General features: G+C 34.1%; 1 protein-coding gene across 1 annotated transcript in view; it reads left to right on the top strand.

Annotated features, from left to right (window-relative positions):
• The first annotated feature begins 1,712 nt into the window (after nt 1-1,712).
• Nucleotides 1,713-21,270, top strand: part of step (cytohesin steppke) — a 238,648-nt gene continuing 219,090 nt past the window's right edge. Inside the window, exons 1-2 of the mRNA XM_073968149.1 lie at nt 1,713-2,203; nt 3,301-3,374. Of these exons, the coding sequence (XP_073824250.1) occupies nt 2,119-2,203; nt 3,301-3,374 (159 nt within the window). The 5' untranslated portion in view covers nt 1,713-2,118. The remainder of the gene's footprint in view (nt 2,204-3,300; nt 3,375-21,270) is intronic.

Genomic DNA, 21,270 nt, shown 5'->3' with positions numbered 1-21,270 from the left:
ATGTAGATCCGTCGAATTCAGGAGGCTTGATTTTCAGAGTGTTATCAATAACTCGCACTGGTCCTCCTTTGATTTCCAGTTCAGACATTTTCTTTTCCAGATTCACAATCTTCTCGCCGTGGGCCAGAAATTGCCTATCCAATTTCTTTAAATGGTTTTCCATAACCTCGAATCGCTTTCCAATAACTTGCGTAATATTATCGAGTCTTTCGCTGATTTTCGCCTCTAATTCTTCCAATTTTTCGTCGAATTCCTCCGTCAGATATTTGAAGCTTTCATTTATTGCAATAGATTCCTCTTCCATTCTCTTATTAAATTCCTTCGCCAACGTTACTGCAATAACTTTTGCAACCTCCGTATAACTCGGAACCGCGTCTGAAGTTTCATCTCTAATATCAAACTCATATTCGCCGATGTTCATTCCACGGCGCTCGAACTCTTCCAACAAGCGTTTTTGTAGTTCGGCCTTGTTGCCAGTAGAACACAACTCCAACTTACTTAGCTCCTTCTTCAAATCTTCCTTTCGTAGATCCTTGAACCTCATCTTCTTTGTAGGATTATCGTAATCTCACTGCTGACACCAATTGTTACGGAATTAGATTTAACTAATGTCCGTGTAGACGTTGTTTTATTTCCCAGTACGATTTGTACCAAATAAAACAGGGTTCGTTTTAGATTACGTTTCTACAATGCTTTATTTACTTTATTACACTTCTTCGTAACCGACTTTAATTACTAAGCACGCAGCTTGTCTCTAGTTAGCACGCAGCTCTCTTTTACCGATCTGTTCAGTTCAACGCTTAAAACACAACTCAACTCAATGTTGCCATTCGTAACTCTATTTATACCCAAAATCTCCTTGGTCTAGAAATATCTAGAACATATGGCAACCTCTCGAATCTGTGCAGCGAACACACAGACGCACATTCGCACTAAGCGAACATCCATACTCACATACATACAAGTAGGCAAGCACAGTAATGACGTAATTACAACAACAAACAACTACACGAAATACAAGAAGTAGGAACTAAACGATAATTACATTATTGTTGCAAAACAAAACAAACAAAAGAACATTAACAAAAGGTAATAGGTCTGTACGATAACTCAAAAGTTTGTACAAATTTGCACAAACTTTTACAAAATGTTGTTCGATAACAAACTTGTTCAGTAAAAGAGAAATGAGAAGTAGTTGCAAGTAATTGCAAGAACTTGCAAATACTTTTTACTTGCGAAGTTATCGAACAGGCCTAATGTAACGACTAGAATGATGAAGAGAGTTCTACATGGTAGTTGTTGTTGCTTAAATAAAGTAACTGCGTAATAAAAACTTTACGTTACAATTCAAATTTTTAAATTAACGGAAATTAAACTAAACTAACTTAAACCTATCAGTTACATTCGTAACAATATTATAGCTTTGTGGAGGGTTAACCTTTTTATGGATATTTATTTATTTGATGTATACGCAATGGAATTGGCGTTTGAAACCCAGTGGGTTAGCTAAATAAGGTTAAATGTAAACGTACTATAACACTGGCATCTAAAACACGAGTTCTTGGAAAACATGTATTTCATTTAACATAGTATTGATTGGTGTAAATGCGCTTTAACCCTGCTAATGTATGGCCTTGGCCTTTCCCATCGTTGGCAACACTAACCGATTTTTTATTTATCGATTAACTGAATCTCGAATTGTATATCCCTTTGCATTCGTTTTCAAACTACATATCCCTAACTTATGTTGTTTTGTGTGTACGTAAAGAAAAAAACTAAATAAACGCGATTTGAACAAAATTAAGTGAATATCGGCAATAATTTAAATGAAATATTGAAGATTTATTGGTTTATCGTGTCGAATCCATAAACCACAAGAAGAAGTGAAGAGAATTTTTATGTGAAATCTCTAAAACAGAGAATAAGGAGGGAGTCCTCTACAATAGAGGGCTTGCAACTCATACAAGAATTTTTAACAAACAAAAAAGAGGGGAAAATTTTAGGGGGGAGTGTGTGTGTGTTTAAAAATTTATTAACCAACTTTTTTTATTGTGTTTGTGAAACAAAAAAGTATTAAAACAAGGAGAAAATACAATCCAGCTCAATAATGCAATAATTATGACAGCAACAATGGAAACACGGTCGTATACATCATCATCAACAGCTACTTCGGCGGCGGGGCGGAATGATTTTGGGATGCAAGGTAAATGTTTATGTGGAATATTGGCAGAGGGAGGAGATTTAATGGAGGAGACGCAAACACAACGCCAGTGGAATATCATAAAAGTAGCTAAAAGAGGCGAAAATAGGTCGATAACCTAAATTTCAAATAGACACAAATTTTTTTTCGGATATGAATGTAACTGAATGAAAAATTCGTAGGACAACATAAGCGCGTTCAAGTGAAAGTCCATGAAAATCCATGTACACAAAAACGAAAATGTTTAACCAGTTAAAAATATGACAAATTGAATTCTCTACCCTGTACATTGAAGTAATGGTGGTTGTGCCTGCGGTGGCGGTGACACCTGAGCCTCCTAATAATTTGTTAACTCATGCATTCAAATGAAATGCGCTGGCATACTAAATTCCTTTAGTGTTCATGTCTGAAATTCAATTGGACTATTTGCTTGTCTGTCTGCATATATAAATACCAAGAGAGGGGTAGTTTTTCTGTTGTTTTGCTTTTTTCTGACTATAACTATTTGCTGTGCATAGCAATATTGAGTTTGGTGGTTGTGAATGAAGCAACAATTGTTTTGAATTTCATTAAATCTTGTCGCGAAGATTCAAGCATCTCAACCAGGAATGTTTTATAAATTTTGTTTAATTGATCCATTGTCATAACAGACCAGTATCATCATCATCGTTATTGCCCATACTAACGCCATCATGTCTCCCATATAGAATATGTATGTTTTTTTGTATATAGACTGCTATATTAATTGGTTAATGACTTCAGCCTCCGAAATCTTTTAAACAGCTGTCAAAATTACTCTCACAAGCTACTGGGGACAACAACATATATTTAGTTTACTTGAGTCAACAAAACCAACTGGGATCAATATTTGTGTATTGTACCGCCATACTCTCTACAGCATCATACCACCTTACTTACCTATGATGCTCTTATTCCTAAACTATGGACTTCCGTTGTTTTATTCAGTTTTGTCTGGACACACAACTGATGACTGGCATCTGTGTTTGTGTTTTCACAATTGTCTTCATCCGCCTATTAAATGTATTCTATTTTTGTGTTTATCATATTTATGTTTCGTTTTCATATTTTTACCTTTGCAGAATTGACTCCCGAACAACAAAAATTGTTGCTGGAATTGCGCAGAAGGCGACAGGAATTGTTATTAGAGATACAGGTAATTTTCAGTGGCTTTGAAGTAAATAGTAAAAGGACAGTTTTTATGAATACTATTCGATTTTTTTATGTAGCCAGTTTTAATAATCTTCAGGAGTTTCAAAATTTTGATCAAGGGTTATTCTACTAAATGAAGCGCCGAAATCCCATGAAAAACGAATGCTAAGTAGCCAGGTAAAATGTCAACTAGGTATTGCTGCCAGCAATACCTGGACCAAGGACAGATACAAAATCTTATTTGGTTTTGGACAATTTAAATTCACATCTATGTTTTTGCCGCTAGAATTCCTCTTTTACTCAACCAATAGTTGGAAAATTAATGTTTTTCATATGAACAATTGTACGACACATGTTCCCGTCCGCGGTGATCATTTTTCTACCAAAATATATAGTTCATCATATAGTCCTTTGATGAAGAAAACTATTCTCTGTAAAATCTACTTGACATACATACATTCAAAATACATTCCTTATAGTATCTTAGGTTATAGGATGCACATCTACCGTCGCTTGTAGGCAGCCACTTGAATAGGAGATCAGCGGTCCACGGTGATCATCATGAAAACAGATAAAAGTGATTGGATCCGAAAAGGATGAGGACAGGAAAATAGGGAGGAGGAGACTTGATAAAACGGAGAGGTAGGAAAGAAAAATAGGTTAAAAGAATTTGTTGAGTCTAGGATGATCAGCAACAGGACCATAGGGTCTATGGAAAATAAGATATAGAGAGATAATCTCAGGGACACCAACCAGTCTGTGTCTTTTTGTTATCAGTCTAGGATACCGGTAGAGACGGCACTCTTGATTTTCACACTGCCTGCGTTACGTTATGTTGTTGCCCTTCCACTTATTTTTCGTAGTTATAATACCGCAATGACCCATGCACCAATGCTGATCTCTAATTTGCGAAGTGAGAGAAAGGACTTCGATACCTTTAATCCAGGTCTGTCCTGCCAGATCCTTATGATTTTCTCTGCTTAGAGGTCATCGAAGAAAAAACAAAGCAGCGACTTGAAACAGTCCTCCATCTGAAGGTCCGAAGACTGAGAACCTAGAATTGCCAGTACATCAACATAGCAGTAACCTGTAATGTTTAATATGAACCTACAATACCGAACAGCCTTAGATTTTATGGTGCCTTCAGAGTAGCCTGGCATAAAAATGTGTGGTGGCTGTCCTATCTACAAAGCCTGTCGCTACCATGGTTTCTAAGGTTTCAATACTGTAAAGACTTCTGTCTGAAAAACTCTGCAGTTGCGTAATTTCTCCATAGTGCAGTATGGAGACCCGGTGCAAATGTATGAAAAAAATTTTGGAGGATGTAGATCCCCATATAAAGTTCCGCCCGATTTCACGATTTGTGGTATGTTGACGATTTTTTTCAAGCAATTTGGATGTAGTTTTTCACTTTGAGTTCTGAGTAAACAAAATGTTTAATATAGGTCCAAGTTTTGGAATAGCTCCCATATAAATATCGATATTTTTAACCATTTTAGCCAATTTTCCAATCGATTTGGCTGTAATTGTGCATTCTGAGTTTTTAGTTAACAAAATAGCACTTCGGAATTTTTTCGATTTTGCAGGCGTGTAAGGGAAATAACTTACCGGATGGCGGCAGCTGTAATTTAATTTATTGTCAACTAAAGACTTTCCCATGTATTTTAAATAAAAACATGGAGAAAGTAGCCTACCCTGTGCCCACTCACTCTTATCAGGGATTATTACCTCACCTGTGTTAAACTCCATGGTTGGCTTTAGGTATAGAACCCTTGCATACCCAAACCTGGAACAACTACACATTTTAAGCTCGCTGAGGCTCAAAACACCTCGGGAAGTTTGATACTGAACTAGAATATCCAGGGATTGGATATTCAGTAAAGCAATTAATTCTGCCTGACGTGCTGGAGAGATTCCTTCTTGTTCATTCAATAAATGCATGATGAAGTTAGCGGGATTTGCTGGATCCACTGGTCTAAAGTATTTTTGCAAGTTCTAAAATCACAATTAAAGTATATCGTCTGCTCCGTCGGAAAAGGTCGTAAGTCCCTCTCAATAAATTTTTCAGGAGGAAGAAAAAACATTCCAGCGCTTTCTGTATTAAAGATTTTATTATGGTGGTAAAGGCAGTATTCTTCGTTAATTTATTTCGCTTCAATACCTGTACTTTGTTTGATAAAGTTCCGACGTGTTTGGGAGATAATTGGATGTCTTTGGACTTACGACCTTTTCCTTGTACAGTTTTGTATGTTTGTAGGGACTTACGACCTTTTCCTACAATTTACGGACGTTTTTAAAATAAAGTATTTTACTTTACAAAACAAAGTGGAAAGGGTATTACAAGTTTGTTTTGTCCAATATTCGTGTGACATCGCGAAATATTCGTCGTAGACCCCCTCCCCCTGCCATTTTTTCATATCATGATGAGATAAAGCGATCTAGCTATGTGTGCCCGTCTATCCATTAACAATTGTAATAAAGCTCCAGGCCTCAAATTTGGACCGATCGTCACGAAATTTTGTGGAGAGGTCGGGTTCCGACCAGAAGTGACCCCATTAGATGTTGGTTATGATCGAAAGGTGTGAAATGGACCAAACACACAATTTTTACCCAACTTTGTAGCTGTCCTGTAGATCGCAGTAATATTCCGATCGGAGCGAAATTTGAAAAATGATTTGAGTTTAAGACAAAGAATAAACTTGCAATTTAACATGGTGATGAGATAATTATTAGCGGGTTTAATGGACCAAAACTTTTTGGTGAAATCTTATCTATAAAAGACAATGTGTGTATGTTTGTATGTTCCGCATAGACTCAAAAACGGCTGAACCGATTTTTTTTTTTTTGAAAATTTCTGAGAATATACAAGGAACAACCGCAGTGAAAATAGGCTCTATATTTTTTTGAATTTGGAAGGGGCGGGGCAGGCCCTATTTTTTTAAAAAAACGCTTTTTTGCTAAAGTTATGAAAATATCGGTAAGAAAATTAATTTGCGAGGCAACTGTTGTTAAATCTCCGACCCTAAGTAATTATTCCATGTAATTTTCAGATTATGCACAGGGATGTACCTTGGTGGAAGTAGGCTATATATTTTGTTGAATTTCGGAGGAGCGGGTTACACCTGTGTCCTATTTTTTTTAAATGCGCTATATACATTTATAAAACTTACGAACGATTCCGTTTCCCCAATTCTGGCTACATATTTTAGCAATAAGACCGGACCACCCCTACTTTCATAAATATGCTACAAATCAATGGAAATACCAGATGTTATGCGTAATGAATCTTTGGTCTTATTGGAAAGCAAGTGTTTAGATTAGAAGGCAACATATCGATAGATATAGTTTCATCAGGTATATAAGATACATTTTAAGAAGGTGAACACAGTCGGCATGCCTCAAGTCATCAGTTATTTGGCGGTATGTTAAAATTATATATCGACACCAACATTTCTGAAGAGTTGTATACCCTCTACCATAAGATGGAGGGTATAATTAAATTTGTCATTCAGTTTGTAACATATCGATATATTCAGCGGAGACCCTATAAATTATATATATTCTTAATCGGAGTAAAATTCTAAGTCGGTATAACTATGACCGTTTGTCCGTCTTTTGAAATTAGGATACACCTCGCAATTTTTAAGATAGATCTTCGTGATTTGGTATAGAAGTTTCTATTACTTCTAGCATGTTTGGTATTGACGCCTTCATATAGCCCCCATAGAACGGTACCTCCCGATTTCCGGTATTTTGAAGGTGTGGCCTCAATATTCCTCAGAATGAATGTAATGTCTTCCTAGGCTTAGGAAGTTTATCATCAGAGCTTTCAGAATCACCGTGAAAACCATAGGAAACTAGACCCATGACAAACCATCGTCTAATTCCATTCCAAATTCATATTGCACTTTGTTAGCAAAAACCACTATGTCTTCTTAGTTTAATACCATTTCAATCAATATTTATTTTAGAATCATTTAATAATATAAACATTGCACTTACCCGTCCGTTAGATGGTATTACTTTATTCAATTCAGAATACAAACTAATCTCGTTATGTGAATAAATGTCCCTAGAGAAACCACAAATTACCAGCTAATAAAGTTAAGTAAGATATGCGACAGTAAAACAGTAAAAATCTTGGTTTTTTTTAATTTTTTTCAATATATGAGGTATTTGAACACATACAGCATCACAATTTGTATCAATGAAAAGGCCAGAAGTCCATCTTTCATAGTCAGTTCGCTTATAGGGGAAAATAGATTTCAAATGTAAATTTTCGTTGCAATAGAGAAATTATCACATTTTTGTCAAAAGTTTGGTCCAAAGGCTCTGCCAAATATTATCCGATTATCATCCAAAGGTGTAGGCTAGTTCTTTACATTGTACCCCAACCATGGATGACGTTAAACATTATATCTGAACTACATTAACTGTAGTATTATTTTAAAGTATAACTTTTCCTGTGGACTTACGACCTTTTCGTTCTCAAATTTGTACGTTTTGTGGACTTACGACCTTTTCCGACAAGGGCAAAACATATAGAAAAACGCGACGTACTACCATTTTCTTTGTATCATACGACGTGTTTTGACGTGTACTATCATCCTGTAACAAAAACGCGATTTCCAAAAAAAGTGGACTTACGACATTTTCCGACGGAGCAGACGATATGTATATAAAATAATGTTTGTTCAAAAAACTAAAATCAAAATTTTTCTTTATAAAAATGTTCAAAAGTCATTTAGAAATCTTAGTCGGCGCGGAACCTTTTTCAGCGAATCGAACTAAAACACGCGTTTTCGTTAACAGGACATTATTCCGCACATGGTACTGGCGAGGTATTTTATTTGTTTATAGCCCTAATATACGTAGATGTAGGTCTACGGCAGGAGTGTCATTAAAAGTTCGACAGGCAATGTCGGTCCTAATTATCGTTTTAACTCTAGTTACAACGGGACGTGCCCCACGCCCTTTTTAAAGCATCTAATATTTTTTAAACTGTCAAACGAAACTAATATCAGCAAATTGCGCTGCGGTTTTTATAAACATGATAAAGACTAGACAAACTATTTTTAGCATTGATAGATCCAACATCCTTTAAAAAATGTTCGTTACGGATCCATATTAGGATACAGCCCTATACAAGCTTCAATCACGTAGATGTATTTTAAATGTTTTTTTTTTTTTTACTCTGAGTTGGTAGAGTACTTTTGTTGTTCGGCTCCGGCTACCAGAAGGAGGTCCAATACCAAAATAAAATCGAGGTGTATGTACTCGTTCATATAAATGTGAGTATTGCCTTGCCCATTCTGGAATGTTCGTGGCAAATATTTTACCTTAAATAAATGGTTTACCTGGGAAGAAAATTCTGGACAAAGTTAAATTTCAAAATCTTTTCGAAATATTTCGTTTTTATTTGTTGCGACAAATCAGGGCTCACTCCTTCATTCAATGCGATATACGATGAATGTTCGGTGTTTCATTATCTACAATTCCCCAATGAATCATTGCGATAAATGTGGCTTCTACTGAATAACGTCAACACAGAAGGCAGACTGCTCTGCTTAATTACAATTAATTGAATGTTATTCAAGAAAAAAAGATGACACATACAAAGAAACAAATCCATGTTTGATGATCTTCTTCGCAATTATTTTTATCAACTTATTTTGTATCGCCAAGAGTTTGGAAATTATGTTAAATATTTGTTCCAAAAAATAAATATTTTTTTCAATGTACAATATTCAATTTTAGATGGTATAGTTCATAAGTTCAAGATACATTTGAAACAATTCTAACAATTTGTGTCAAAAACCTCACCCTCACAGTAACAAGCAATCAACATTATTCCTCCTAAACGGACACAGTGCGTCTTTTCTCTTGATGTCATAAGCTTCCAAAACAAGTGCTAAATGTCAAATAACCCATGTTATTTAAATTTCTTGTACTTTTTTGATTGAATATGTTTGTTTAGTCGTATTTGGGGTTTCCTATGCAAAGTTTAAAAAACAAATTCTTATAGTACCCATCCCCTCTTTTCCGGTTTGCAAACTGACTGTCTTCTATGTCAATCTGTTTTGTTGTTTGTTGTACTTTTTGCCGTTGTTTGGCAGCAATTGGGTTTACGATTTGTTTTTTATTGTTTATTTTTGTTTATAATTCGCTGTGTGCAGTAATTCGCTGCTTTGCGCTGTGGTTTTCAAAATATTCCGACACACACAAATCTAGCAATTCCAGTCCAGTTATATGCAAATTATTTTTATTGTCTTTTATTATTTTGTTAATTACTTGCAAAGTATCTTCAATGAATTGATGACCATTGCTGTTCACTATATTTCAACCAGTAGTAGGTTTAATCATATTTATTGTTTAATACACATTATCATTAATTTTTGAGTTGTAAATAATTATGAGTGGTTTGCCAGCTAAAAAATTGAGCTACACGGGATCATTCACCTTTGTTAGACTGGTTTTAATGAGCTTTTTTAACCATTTCTTATATTAGCTTGTTTCTTTCATCGTGAATTCTATTTTGTCCGTGTTTCTAATGATACTCAATTGCTTTTCTCTTTTGGTGTTTTTAATAATAAAACTGCTTTCCAAAAGGGAACCCAAGTTTCAGCACGCATACGAGGGTTACTATATTTATTTCTGGTCTAGGCAACACTTTGTGGCGCCATTTGACATTTCCATTATACAATATAGGATAATTAGGATAGCCGGTAACATCCGAGCAAATACTGCAAAGAAAGGATGTCATTGTTTTGCTGTACTGGAAGAATCTTTGTCTATTCATGCCAATGGTCTACTGAAGACATGAAAAGGGCACCCTGTTGCAGTTCTCAAGGCGGCATTATGAAAGGTTTAATATTTTTACATCGCGTTGCACTTATATTCGCGGAACAAACTGGTGTCTCATAGCTTTTTCACAGACCTACCTATCGCGTTACATGTGGTCAACAAGGCTTCTTTATCTGCGCCCCAAGTGCTGCCGGCTAGGACCTTGAGGATCTTGTTCCTACATCTTGCAGATAGCTGTGGCGTCAATGTACACAGGATTGAAACAAATATTCGCCTGTTTCTTCGGCAAAACTAATGAAAATTTCGACAGTCCCGGCACGGTTCCGCTTGAGCAACGTAGTAGTTGTATAACAAAATTCGAGAAACGAACAAGAAAAAACGAATGATTGTGCACCATGACAATGCGAGCTCTCTCCCATTGGCTCAAACCAGCGCCTTTTCGAACTGGCAAAACGTGGTATATGTGGATCATTCGCCGTACAGCCTTTTATTCCCTCACATAAAAAATGCATGGTCAACGATTTTCGTCGCCAGGAAAGCGTTCAAAAAGCATGCGTTGCAGGAGTCTGTAAAGAGTCGGGACATTCCAGGTGAAGTTTCGTACGTAGATCATTGTTCTTAAAGTCCTTCTCAACTTAGGGTGTTTGTTTTTTGAAGCGGGTTACTTACCCGACGCTATGTGGAGGCTGGTCAGAACAGGTGCTTAGTATCTTGCACTCTATACCTTGCTTTTAGTTCTATTTTTTTTTTCGGAATATAAGCTTGCTCATTTCCAATGATTCCTTTTTAAGCCAGAATATCTTTTGAATGTATTTATGCAAATCAAATCATCCAAATTGGATTATGGATCGCAAACTATTAAGTTCAATTACCGATATGCATATCGCTATGACATTAGCTTATTGCACTGTTGTCCCGTCAAGTTAAAAATCGAAAAAAAAACTGGGTGCAGTACAAATTTGAAAAAAATCCATATACTTAACGTTAGGTTAACGTCGAGAGGAGAGTATTCGATTTTTATTATTAATGTTATAGAAAATATAACAATATTTACTCATTATTTATTCTTTTAATAATTGGCATGCGGCTTTCACTGCGGTCAATTATATGATAGCAGTAATAGTGCCATGGAATAAAATAAATGCAAAATTCGAAGCAACCCACAGACAACTGTGGATAATTGGAATTTGAGAACTGGACCTGTTAGTGTGTGCTTTCTAATTCCAACATGGCTATTCTGAAAATTTTTCCTTTCAACTTACATCGAAAGACTAGTTAAAATATTTTCGTTTGTTTCAATTTTATAATTCGGTTTCATTGTAACTTCTATATATATAAAAAAAGGATGATGTTAGTTACTACGCTTATAACTCAAGAACGGCTGAACAGATTTTGACAATTCGGAATGGTCTCATGGCAGAAAAGGATAAAACCTAAAAAAATCGCGAAAATCTGCGAAAATTTTGCAAAAAATTTTTTGACACATTTCTATGTAGCTTCGTGTTAGGAGTATACCGTGACACTTTTTTACAGTTTTTGGTGAAATTGTATATGCACCAACTGTCAGGGTCCATTGTACTACTCTGTTTTGTCAATTTCTAAAAGTTGTATAGACATTTTTTATTAACAATCAAATCGATTTTCATTTATTTTTAAGCGCCTTTTTAGAAAATTAACAGCGAAAACTTTGTTAAAAAGAGAGAGTTTAGTTTAGAGTTTGTAAAGATTAGTAGTGGCTTCGGTCAGATTCCGATTAAAAAGATGAAGATGAAAACGCTGGAAATGGTTTCCACAGTTTTGAGAAAAAAGTACAAAATCCACAAAATTGGTGGGTTATTTGAAAAATCTAGAGCTCAGAGGTAATTTCATTGGAAATGAGGTTGTGGCATATATGGTAACATGGGGAGGGTGTGCCACGTTTTTGTTCAAAATGTTCCGATATCAACACCGTTAAAGTTTTTTTCAAATACTATTTTTGGAAAAAATATAAGCATATCTTGGCTATAAGTTTTGATATATAAATGTTTATAATTTTGATAATTAATTTGTCACCGACGTGGATACCTACGCCAAGGGACTCTAAATATTCATTTACCATACTTCTTCCTTAAATACCAAAATCTTAAAATAAAGGGACGTTTTATCTATTGTAAAATCAAAAATTATACTAAAATTGACAACAAGAAACATATCCTAGAATTCAATTGAATTAGGTATGTTGAATTTCGATACAAAAGATATAATATTAAGTCAATACGATACGTTTAGCATAATATTTGATTTTGGCTTCACATTATAGTGTGGTATATCTATAACATAAACAATATAAGTTAATCCCGACAAATTTCTCAAATTAACCCACCCCACCCCATCCTGGCATAGCCGCCCCACCCCCAACCTGTTTCATAATATGAATAATCTTGGCATTTATAATTATTTTTTAATACACATTAATTGGATTTCTATTCTTTAGGAGTTGTCTTTAAAAAAATGTAAAATGTATTTTGGATACCACCAAAGGCAAACCAGATGTAACAAAATATAAATACCATGAACTTTTTTCGCAATACCCTGAAAAACACAATACTGCTTGCATCCTCAATCATATATTTGATACAAATGCCAGCTTTTGGGGTATGATAGATCTTCGCTAAACTCACAATTTTCCTTTTAACGGTATTTATGTAGCATTTGTAGTTTTCAAGAAAGTCTGCGGTGGCAAAGCCGCCCCGGTGGCACAGCCGCCCCATATAACCATACATATGTATACTTTTGAACCGTAGTAAAAACATCTTCGAAAGACCAACTTCCGATTTATGTCGTATAAAAGTTGAGCAGTACCAGATATAATTGATACCCCCACTGAAAATCAGTTTAGTTCCCGCAGAGCTGGAACGCAATTCCAAATGGTCAAATATGTATATCGAAAAAGTATGATATTCAAAATTGGAAAGAAACAAGTAAGAAAGTATCAGTCAGCTGTACCCTCAGCCTTTGACCAAAAACAAAAAAGAAGCAAACACAAGTTTAAACAGCGAGCTTAAACCAAGTTTGGAAAACAATGTTGAAAAATTTGAGAGTTATCCGACATACTAGCAGTTTAAGCATGTGCCGGCAGGGTGTCATGGACTTACTCCGGAAAAAAATTGTACCGTTGTAATAGGAATCGTGAAAATAACCTTCTGCAAAAAAAAAAAAAAAACAAATACATCCGAGACGAGTCCTCAAAGTCCACTTTTCCCAAATTTTGTGTGGGAGGTACCCGAAGGACTGGACCGACTGGACTGAGTGAAATAATACGATGTGCAAAGTTTGGACCAATCAGAAACTCCCTGCGAGAGTTATCTTCAGGATTTGGCATTTTAGATGATGCCGACAGGGTTTCTTGGAGTTTTTAGGCCAGTATCTCAGGAAGTATGGACTGCTGAAAAACATTTCAAAACTATCTGAGAGAAGCTCTTAAACTTTATTTATGGTGTGGTAGGTACACGAAGGAGTAGATTGATATGGTCCATATTCAAACCCGATCTATATCCGGAAGGAGTAATACGATTTGCAAAGTTTGGACCAAATCGATTGCGCCCTTTTGTGGGAAGGAATGTACCAATATGGGTCAACTATGTTTGGGCAAGGTTTTTCGAAGTTCAAAATTCGGTTCGGTTGATCCGTTCGAGAGTTATCGTGCACACCAGCCAGACACACCAGCCAGTAGGAGGTACTGATAAGAAGAAACCCATCGATTATGAAACGAATGGGGGCGTTACGATACTACATTGTTTTAAATGTGCGTCGCAAAATATGTTATTTGCTTAATAAATATATCTTAGTCCCGATTTACAGTTGCCCAATTGTCGGTTTATGGGACAGAGATTCGAGGAAAATAGAAACACATTGCCTCTCAGTAGCCTCTTTCTTCGACAAACTGACAATTATAGAAAGTACAATTGTCTAATGGGCATCTGCGTCGAAGGTCGTCCTAAATAGTTCAAAACAAAGAAATATTTGCAATTGAACTCGACAACAAAGCCATCGACTTCAGTAATAATTCTAACAGACCGCGAGACGAAGTTCGCCGGGTCCCCTAGTATTTAATAAAGCAAGAATAATTTGCTAAAACTTAATGTAGACAGTAGTTACGAGCTTTTAGAAAAAGCCTGCAGTTTATTTTAGCCACAAATCGCACTAAAAATCTGAAATCTTTTAAAGACAATTTAAGTAAGGAGATAGATTACATTTTCCAATTATATGGTGTCGAGTGTAAGTCTCTTTTATTCTCGACCTTTTTTGTTTTCTCTTTGGTTTACAACAATGACACACGCCGGACATTTATTCATAGGTCCCAAAGGTTTTTAAATATATGAACGCAAATTAGTTTTTCTATTGCAATGAAATAGATGAAGTCTTTTCAATAAAAAATATTCAGTGCAAATTCATATAAAATAGTAAAACTTAATAAATAGTAAAAATAAAAATACATTTCGCCAAATTGTCTATAAAACTAAAATATGTGTGCTTACAATTTTAAAAAGTCCAGATATTTTAAAATTATTCTGATGAATACAATTGAAAATATATAAATGTACAAAAATTCAAGTGAATTATTTTGTGAATTGTGTAGAAAAAAAAATATAAAATACAAACATATTTTGTGCGGTTAAAATATGTGAAATTATTGCTATAAAATAAAGTGTTGTCCATTGCCTTAAAATATATAAATATACCAAAGAATAAATACTATATTAATATGGGTTCGTTTCTATCAATACTCAGATGGAGTTCAAATGCCGATGAAATTGTATCTGACTCAATACACGCATTATTTGAGGAAGTGTATCAACGAAAGGTAAGGCATCTAGAGAAAAATATCATCTATCGCAATGTGTTAAATTTTTTGCGATTGAAATTTTTCTTACCTTCTTTACAATTTTTATTTTAAAAATTTGTCTGTTCCGGATCTGCAAGAATATACTAATTTTTACTATTTTTTCGATAATATAAAGGAAAAATTGTTATCGTAGTAAAACGTTTGTATATTCTTGCAGGTTCTGGAACAGGCATAATGACTACTTCAATAAGTACAATTTCAGTAATAGGAGAGGATCCAGAGCAAAATACTTACATCCACAAACAGTTAAAGTTTGGAGTAGTTTATGGTCGGCAGTTATTTCAGGGACTACTTTTGAAAACGAAAAAATTAGAGTAAAGTATGATCGTGTAACTTGCCACACAGCAGGAAATAAAAAAGTTTTAAAATCAAGTTTTTCTGAAGGAGTCGCCGTTCGGACATTGGAGAATTCCATTACAGTTCCGGGATTCATGAAATTTTTAGCAACACTAATACGAACTAATTCCTAGTAAATTCAAATAAAAGCGCCTTAAATAACTTCCAAAAGCCTTTACCCCATTAGAATTAATATGACAAATCAATTCCGGTCACACTGTAAGTATCAAATACCACCCTGTAAAGAATGAAATATATAATAGCGGTATTCACTCATTGTGGTAGATTTACAACTCTTGTTAATGTACTATATGTACCAGGGTTTTTTACAACGAAGTGTGAATGTCTTTTTTTGTGAATATCGTAAACAAATCAAAGCATCTTAACATCGTCGTAAGTCTATCTTTTAGTTTCAGTTTTATTACACTTTTTTCATAAAAAATTGTTTTTTTTTTGCCTCCATTCTTTTATTATACTTTTATTCTTTTTATTTTTCCCATTTTTCAAACAAAAAACAAAACTCCTACATAAAATAAAACTCACAACAAAGTGACGGTACAACAATCAGCTGTTCTAACCCTTGTAAAAGTACAATGGAATGTTTACAATACTTTTAGGTCGAGTAAATTAACAACCCCGTGGTAAATTAAACTTTCGTGTATTTTGTTGTTGTGGAATTGTAAATACTTGTAGATCTACAATATTAACAAGATGTACAAGATCCACAATGTCACTTTACCAACATGAGTGAATACCGCTAATGTGTGTTCGTTTACTCAATAATTTGTAAAATTGTTACTGGATGTTGTTCGTTTACTATGGTATTTTGACATTTTTATCCACATTTTCGGACAGTATTAGCTATAATTTGGCAAGTGGTCAAAAAAATATTAAGCAAAGATTGTGGGCATAGGCCCATGTTTAGGAATAGCCTCCATATAACGATACCACACGATTTCGGGTACCGTTATATGAGTCACGGTACCTCCCAATTTCCAGTATTTTGCCGTTTACAGCAAAATTTTCAGACCGAATTAGCTAGCATTTGGCAGTAAAGGTTCAAAGTGGTCAACAAACTTCTCCACCAAAAATTGTGGACACAGGTCCAAGTTTTGAAATAGCCACATATATCCGTACCATACGATTTCATATATTTTATTGTTTTTAGCTAAATTTTCAGACCGAATTAGCTATAAATTGGCATAAAAGTTTCGAAGTGGTCAACAAACTTTCCCATAGGATTAAGTTTTGGATTTCAGGCATTGTGACGTTTTTAGCTAGACTTTCAGACCAAATTCGTTATAATTTGACATTTAAGGGTTCCTAATGCGTATCTTCCACAAATGTTGGAATTTTTGGAATAGCCCCATATAACTGTACAACCGGATTTCGGGACTTTTGACGTTTTAGTTATTTTTTAAAACCGTATTAGTTATAGAAGGGTTCTTAGTGGTCGTAAAACTTATCTACAAAAATTGTGGACATATGTATGTAGGTCTATGTTTTGGAATACCCCATGTATCTATACAGCCCCATTTTAAGTCATTTTGACGTTTTCGCTACATTTTCAGACCGAATTAGACGTAATTTGGAATTTGGAGTTCTTAGTGGTCAGAAAACTTTTCCACTACAAATTTTTTGTTGTGGCCTCCATAGTTATTTTGAAGTTTTTATCTACATTATCTATCTGAATTTATTGCAATGTTGAATTTATGGTTCAAAGTAGTTAAAAAACTTCTCCGCCAAAAATTGTTGACATAGGTCCACGTTTTGAAATCGTACTGAGGATTTCAAGGTTTTTAAGTGCTTATCAACATTTTCGGGAAACATGGATGTCATTTGGCATTTAAATAATCTATATTAATAAATAATAGCTTATTTTATTGTATAAAACATATTTAGAATTCCGTGCAAAAATTATTAGTGTTTGTTATTGTCACTTCCTATAGTCTTTAATTGTTATAAATCAAAAACAAACTTTGTATATTTTGACGGAATATTGCTTTGAGGACCAATAGCAAGAGATTTGCACAAAAAAATCGCATAGTTCTTACATAATTTGTTGCCATAAACGAATAATTAATAGGGAAAGTGCTCCTAATTCCGGCATGTGCCAGTAGTCGGCATCTTTTGTATTTGAACACAAAAAACTAAACATTACTATAACAAAAAATGAAAATGATTTTAAAATTGGTTCAATAATATTGTCATCTAGCTTTGTTTAAAATTTCATTGAGCTTATACCCCGGTTACACTTAACTGGATTAACCCATTGGGTTTGGATTTCAAATGTCAATTACATAGCGCAAACGTCAAATAAATCCTCTCGAAGTGGGTTAATCCGACAAAAAACTCTAGTGTAACCATACTATTAGACCAATTTATGTATCGAAATTTAACTTTTTGTTGGAGAGTGTTTTTCAACCAAAAATGCATATCTCTTAAGAAAAAATTAGTGGAGACGTCAACATAAAAATGTTTGTAATTATATTAAAATTATTAGGGTGCCACCGTGGTGCAATGGTGTGCACTCCCGCCTTGCACGCAGAAGGTCGTGGGTTCGATTCCCCGACTAGGCAACATCAAATTTTCAACGGTGGCAAAATACCCCTCAGTAATGTTGGCGACATTTCCTGAGTATTTCAGCCATGTAAAACTTCTCTACAAAAGTGGTGTCTTAGACACGCCGTTCGGACTCGGCGATAAACTGTAGGTCCCATATCATTGAGCTAATATGAATCGGGGTGCACTCATTGATATAAGAGAAGTCTCCCTTGTCCCGTATGGGATGTTGTGGAACAATGTTTTTTTTTTTGTTAATTATATTAAAATGAACAAATTTTCAATATCATTTTGTTGTGATAGTAGATAATATTCGAAAGAACACATACCCCCATTATTATAAGTATTCTTTTGTTATAGTTTGGATTTACCGAACAGATTTATAGCGTTCCGGTAAACTTAAAGTTAAAAGTGATGATTGAATTTCAAGGAGGAGCTTCTTGGAATTAACTTTCAATATAAAAATTATATTTTTAATGCCTTAAAATTGGATTATTTTGCGTTTTCAAATCCATCAGATAGTAAAAGAACACATGTAATAATGGCCCATAAAAAGAAATTATTAAAAAATTATATTAATTCTGTCATTTTAGGTGATACCGACTTTAGGGACAACAAAATGTAAAGTTTACCAGAAGTCGGCATGGGGTGAAAAAATTGCGCTTTGTCAATTATTTTTAGCTCGACATTGTAAAAATGTGTTAAATAAATATCTTAAAGTCTAATTAAAAAAATAACTTCAATAAAAAATTGGTTTTTATGCGATTTTAGGCTATATTAGGCCTAGTTTGAAGAGCGTGCGTTTGTGGCATTCCGACAATTAGGTAATAGTTACCTACTATAGACAACAACTAATTTATTTAAGCAACACATTTAATTTTTCTTACTTTTTGATGCAAAATAAATTGGAATGTGAACGAAAAATGCAAAAAATTATTGACCTTTCAAATAATTAAGGTCATGTTTTCAACTCCCGAAAAAAGAAATATAAACAGAATTCCAAATGTTACAAAAATATTAAAATTATTTAGTTTTCAAAAGCAATATGGATGAGAATAATAATTTTTTGTGTAAAAGTGCGTCTATTTGTTGTTTAAAATAAAAGAAATGGTCAACTTATAACATTTCTTTACTAAAATACGATATGTCGACTGCTGGAACATGTCATGTCGACTATTGGGAAATGGTGCCGACTACTAGCAAAAAAGACTATATCCCTAAATTCGAATTTTTCACAAGTTTTTACTCAATAATTTGTACAAATTTGTACAAGTAAAGTAACTTCTTGTAATCGACTAAGGTCTTTTGCATTGTACTCTAGAGTAAACGAATATTATATTATTTGTTGTATGTACTAATGAAAAAAGTTAACTAACGGTACGGCAGTATTAAACGCAAAGCATTGAAGTAGTTCAAATTCTTCCATTGCTAGCATTAAATGCTCATTTTTAATACAATCTGTTTTGAAAGTTCACTAAAATCAAACTATTTAAAAAATTATAATTTTATTATTTATTTATGTTTACTTTACTTTAAATAAAGCTCTGTATTTTTTGTTGGAGTAGATTAACATCCCTTCCATCGATTTTTGAGTTCTAAGTAAAAATCAAAATATCGAAAGATCGATTTTAAGTTTTTAACCAAAAATCAAATGATCGAAAAGTCGACTTTTGCTTGGTAATACGTATCCCTACTCGGAATGGTGAATGATTGAAGTTAGACAAATCCTTAAAGTGTCGACTATTGGTGCACTTACCCTATGATTTTTTTACAATTTTAAGTGGGGTACACACGATCAGTTTTGACTGTCAGTTTTGCTCAAATAATCGGTTGTTTGCCGGTGTGGCCGTTCACTTTTGTCAGTCATCAGGCAACCACAAAATATTTTGTGGTTGCTGGACGGTTGGACAGTTATCGATAATTCCGAAAAATCGACAGTCAAAACTGATCGTGTGTACCCCGCTTTAGTCTTTGCAATACTTTTGTTGTCTAACTGTATATTCATACGAGAAACATTTGTTGTTGTTAACACGTTCGCGGACGTGAATGCTATAGCATTCCGATGCAAAATGACGTGAATGCTATAGCATTCACATTGTCAGCCAATTTTTGTTCATTTACTTGCATACAATCTTAAGTTTTGGTGATTAATATACATAATACGATTTATTTCAACAAGATACATTTTATAATAAATAAAAAATAATAATAATAATCAATAATTAATAAATAAAAACAAAAAACTAATTTCGAAAATAATTGGGTGTCATTTTTTTCACCTCTCTAAATTTGGTTGCGTCCGCGAACGTGTTAAGGAAGATTCACTTGACACTTAAAAACTTCCCAATATAGTGCCATTGCATTGACCAAATGCACATCATTATCAAATTTCCTAATTATAAATTTTTTATTAATACTTCAATGCATTTTAGCACCATTTTACTATGATGAGTAGAGGTCATTATTAAAAACCATTTTATGTCATTTTTTCATGCTTTCACTGTCAATGTTCATTCAGCATACACTTTCATTCATTCACGACATTCAGCATTACATACATATCCATGTTTTGTATTTGCTTGTTTTTTTCTTTCCTTTGTCGTTTTACATTTAGTCGGTATTGTTTTTGCATTCAAGAACAGTTAAACTGTGTACTATAATTCATTTTCCTTCTTTCATGTTCCCATTATCCCACTCCGGTTCTTCTTTGTTGTAACATAATATTTACATTAAACCGGATCGAGAGAAAGGTTTATTTAAATTTAATTGATTTTTTTTCATAATAAGAGTTTCGGAAAAAATGAAAAAATCGTTTTTGTTACAGTCTTAAAATTTATGTTTAGTTTATTTCCTCATGTGCTAAAGACAGAAAATTAATTTTTTTATGAAAATGAGAAAAGAAAAGCAAATTGCCTATTAGGTTTAATGTATAACTCTCCTACTGAGGCGGGTTAATGTACCTTGCCGTTTTGTTTAGCTCTTTTTTTGCACAGTAGTTGCAGTTTTATTGTTGTATTTAAAATGCTGCCAAGGGCTTTCCATGTTAGCAGCTATTCAAACAATGAATGCGTGAAAAGTGTTCAGTTTGTTTGCACGTTAGTCCCTCTCAACATGGTTAAATTTGTACGCATTACGGGGTCACGTGTTTTATGTTGTAAAGCAGCATAAAAAAGAAGGGCGGGCGCAAAGACTTGTAAAAAATAAATTTTATTAAAATTTTCCAAAACATTACACCAAGTCTTTCTAGGCAAGCTTAATTAAAATGAACCAACAACCTAAATCATCTAAATGATAACATTCATAAAAAGCCAGA

This window comes from Musca autumnalis, unplaced genomic scaffold (assembly GCF_047663935.1).
Source record: "Musca autumnalis isolate F117 unplaced genomic scaffold, ASM4766393v1 scaffold_2, whole genome shotgun sequence".
NCBI classification, from domain to species: Eukaryota; Metazoa; Arthropoda; class Insecta; order Diptera; family Muscidae; genus Musca; species Musca autumnalis.
This window is presented reverse-complemented; position numbering and strand designations above follow the sequence as displayed.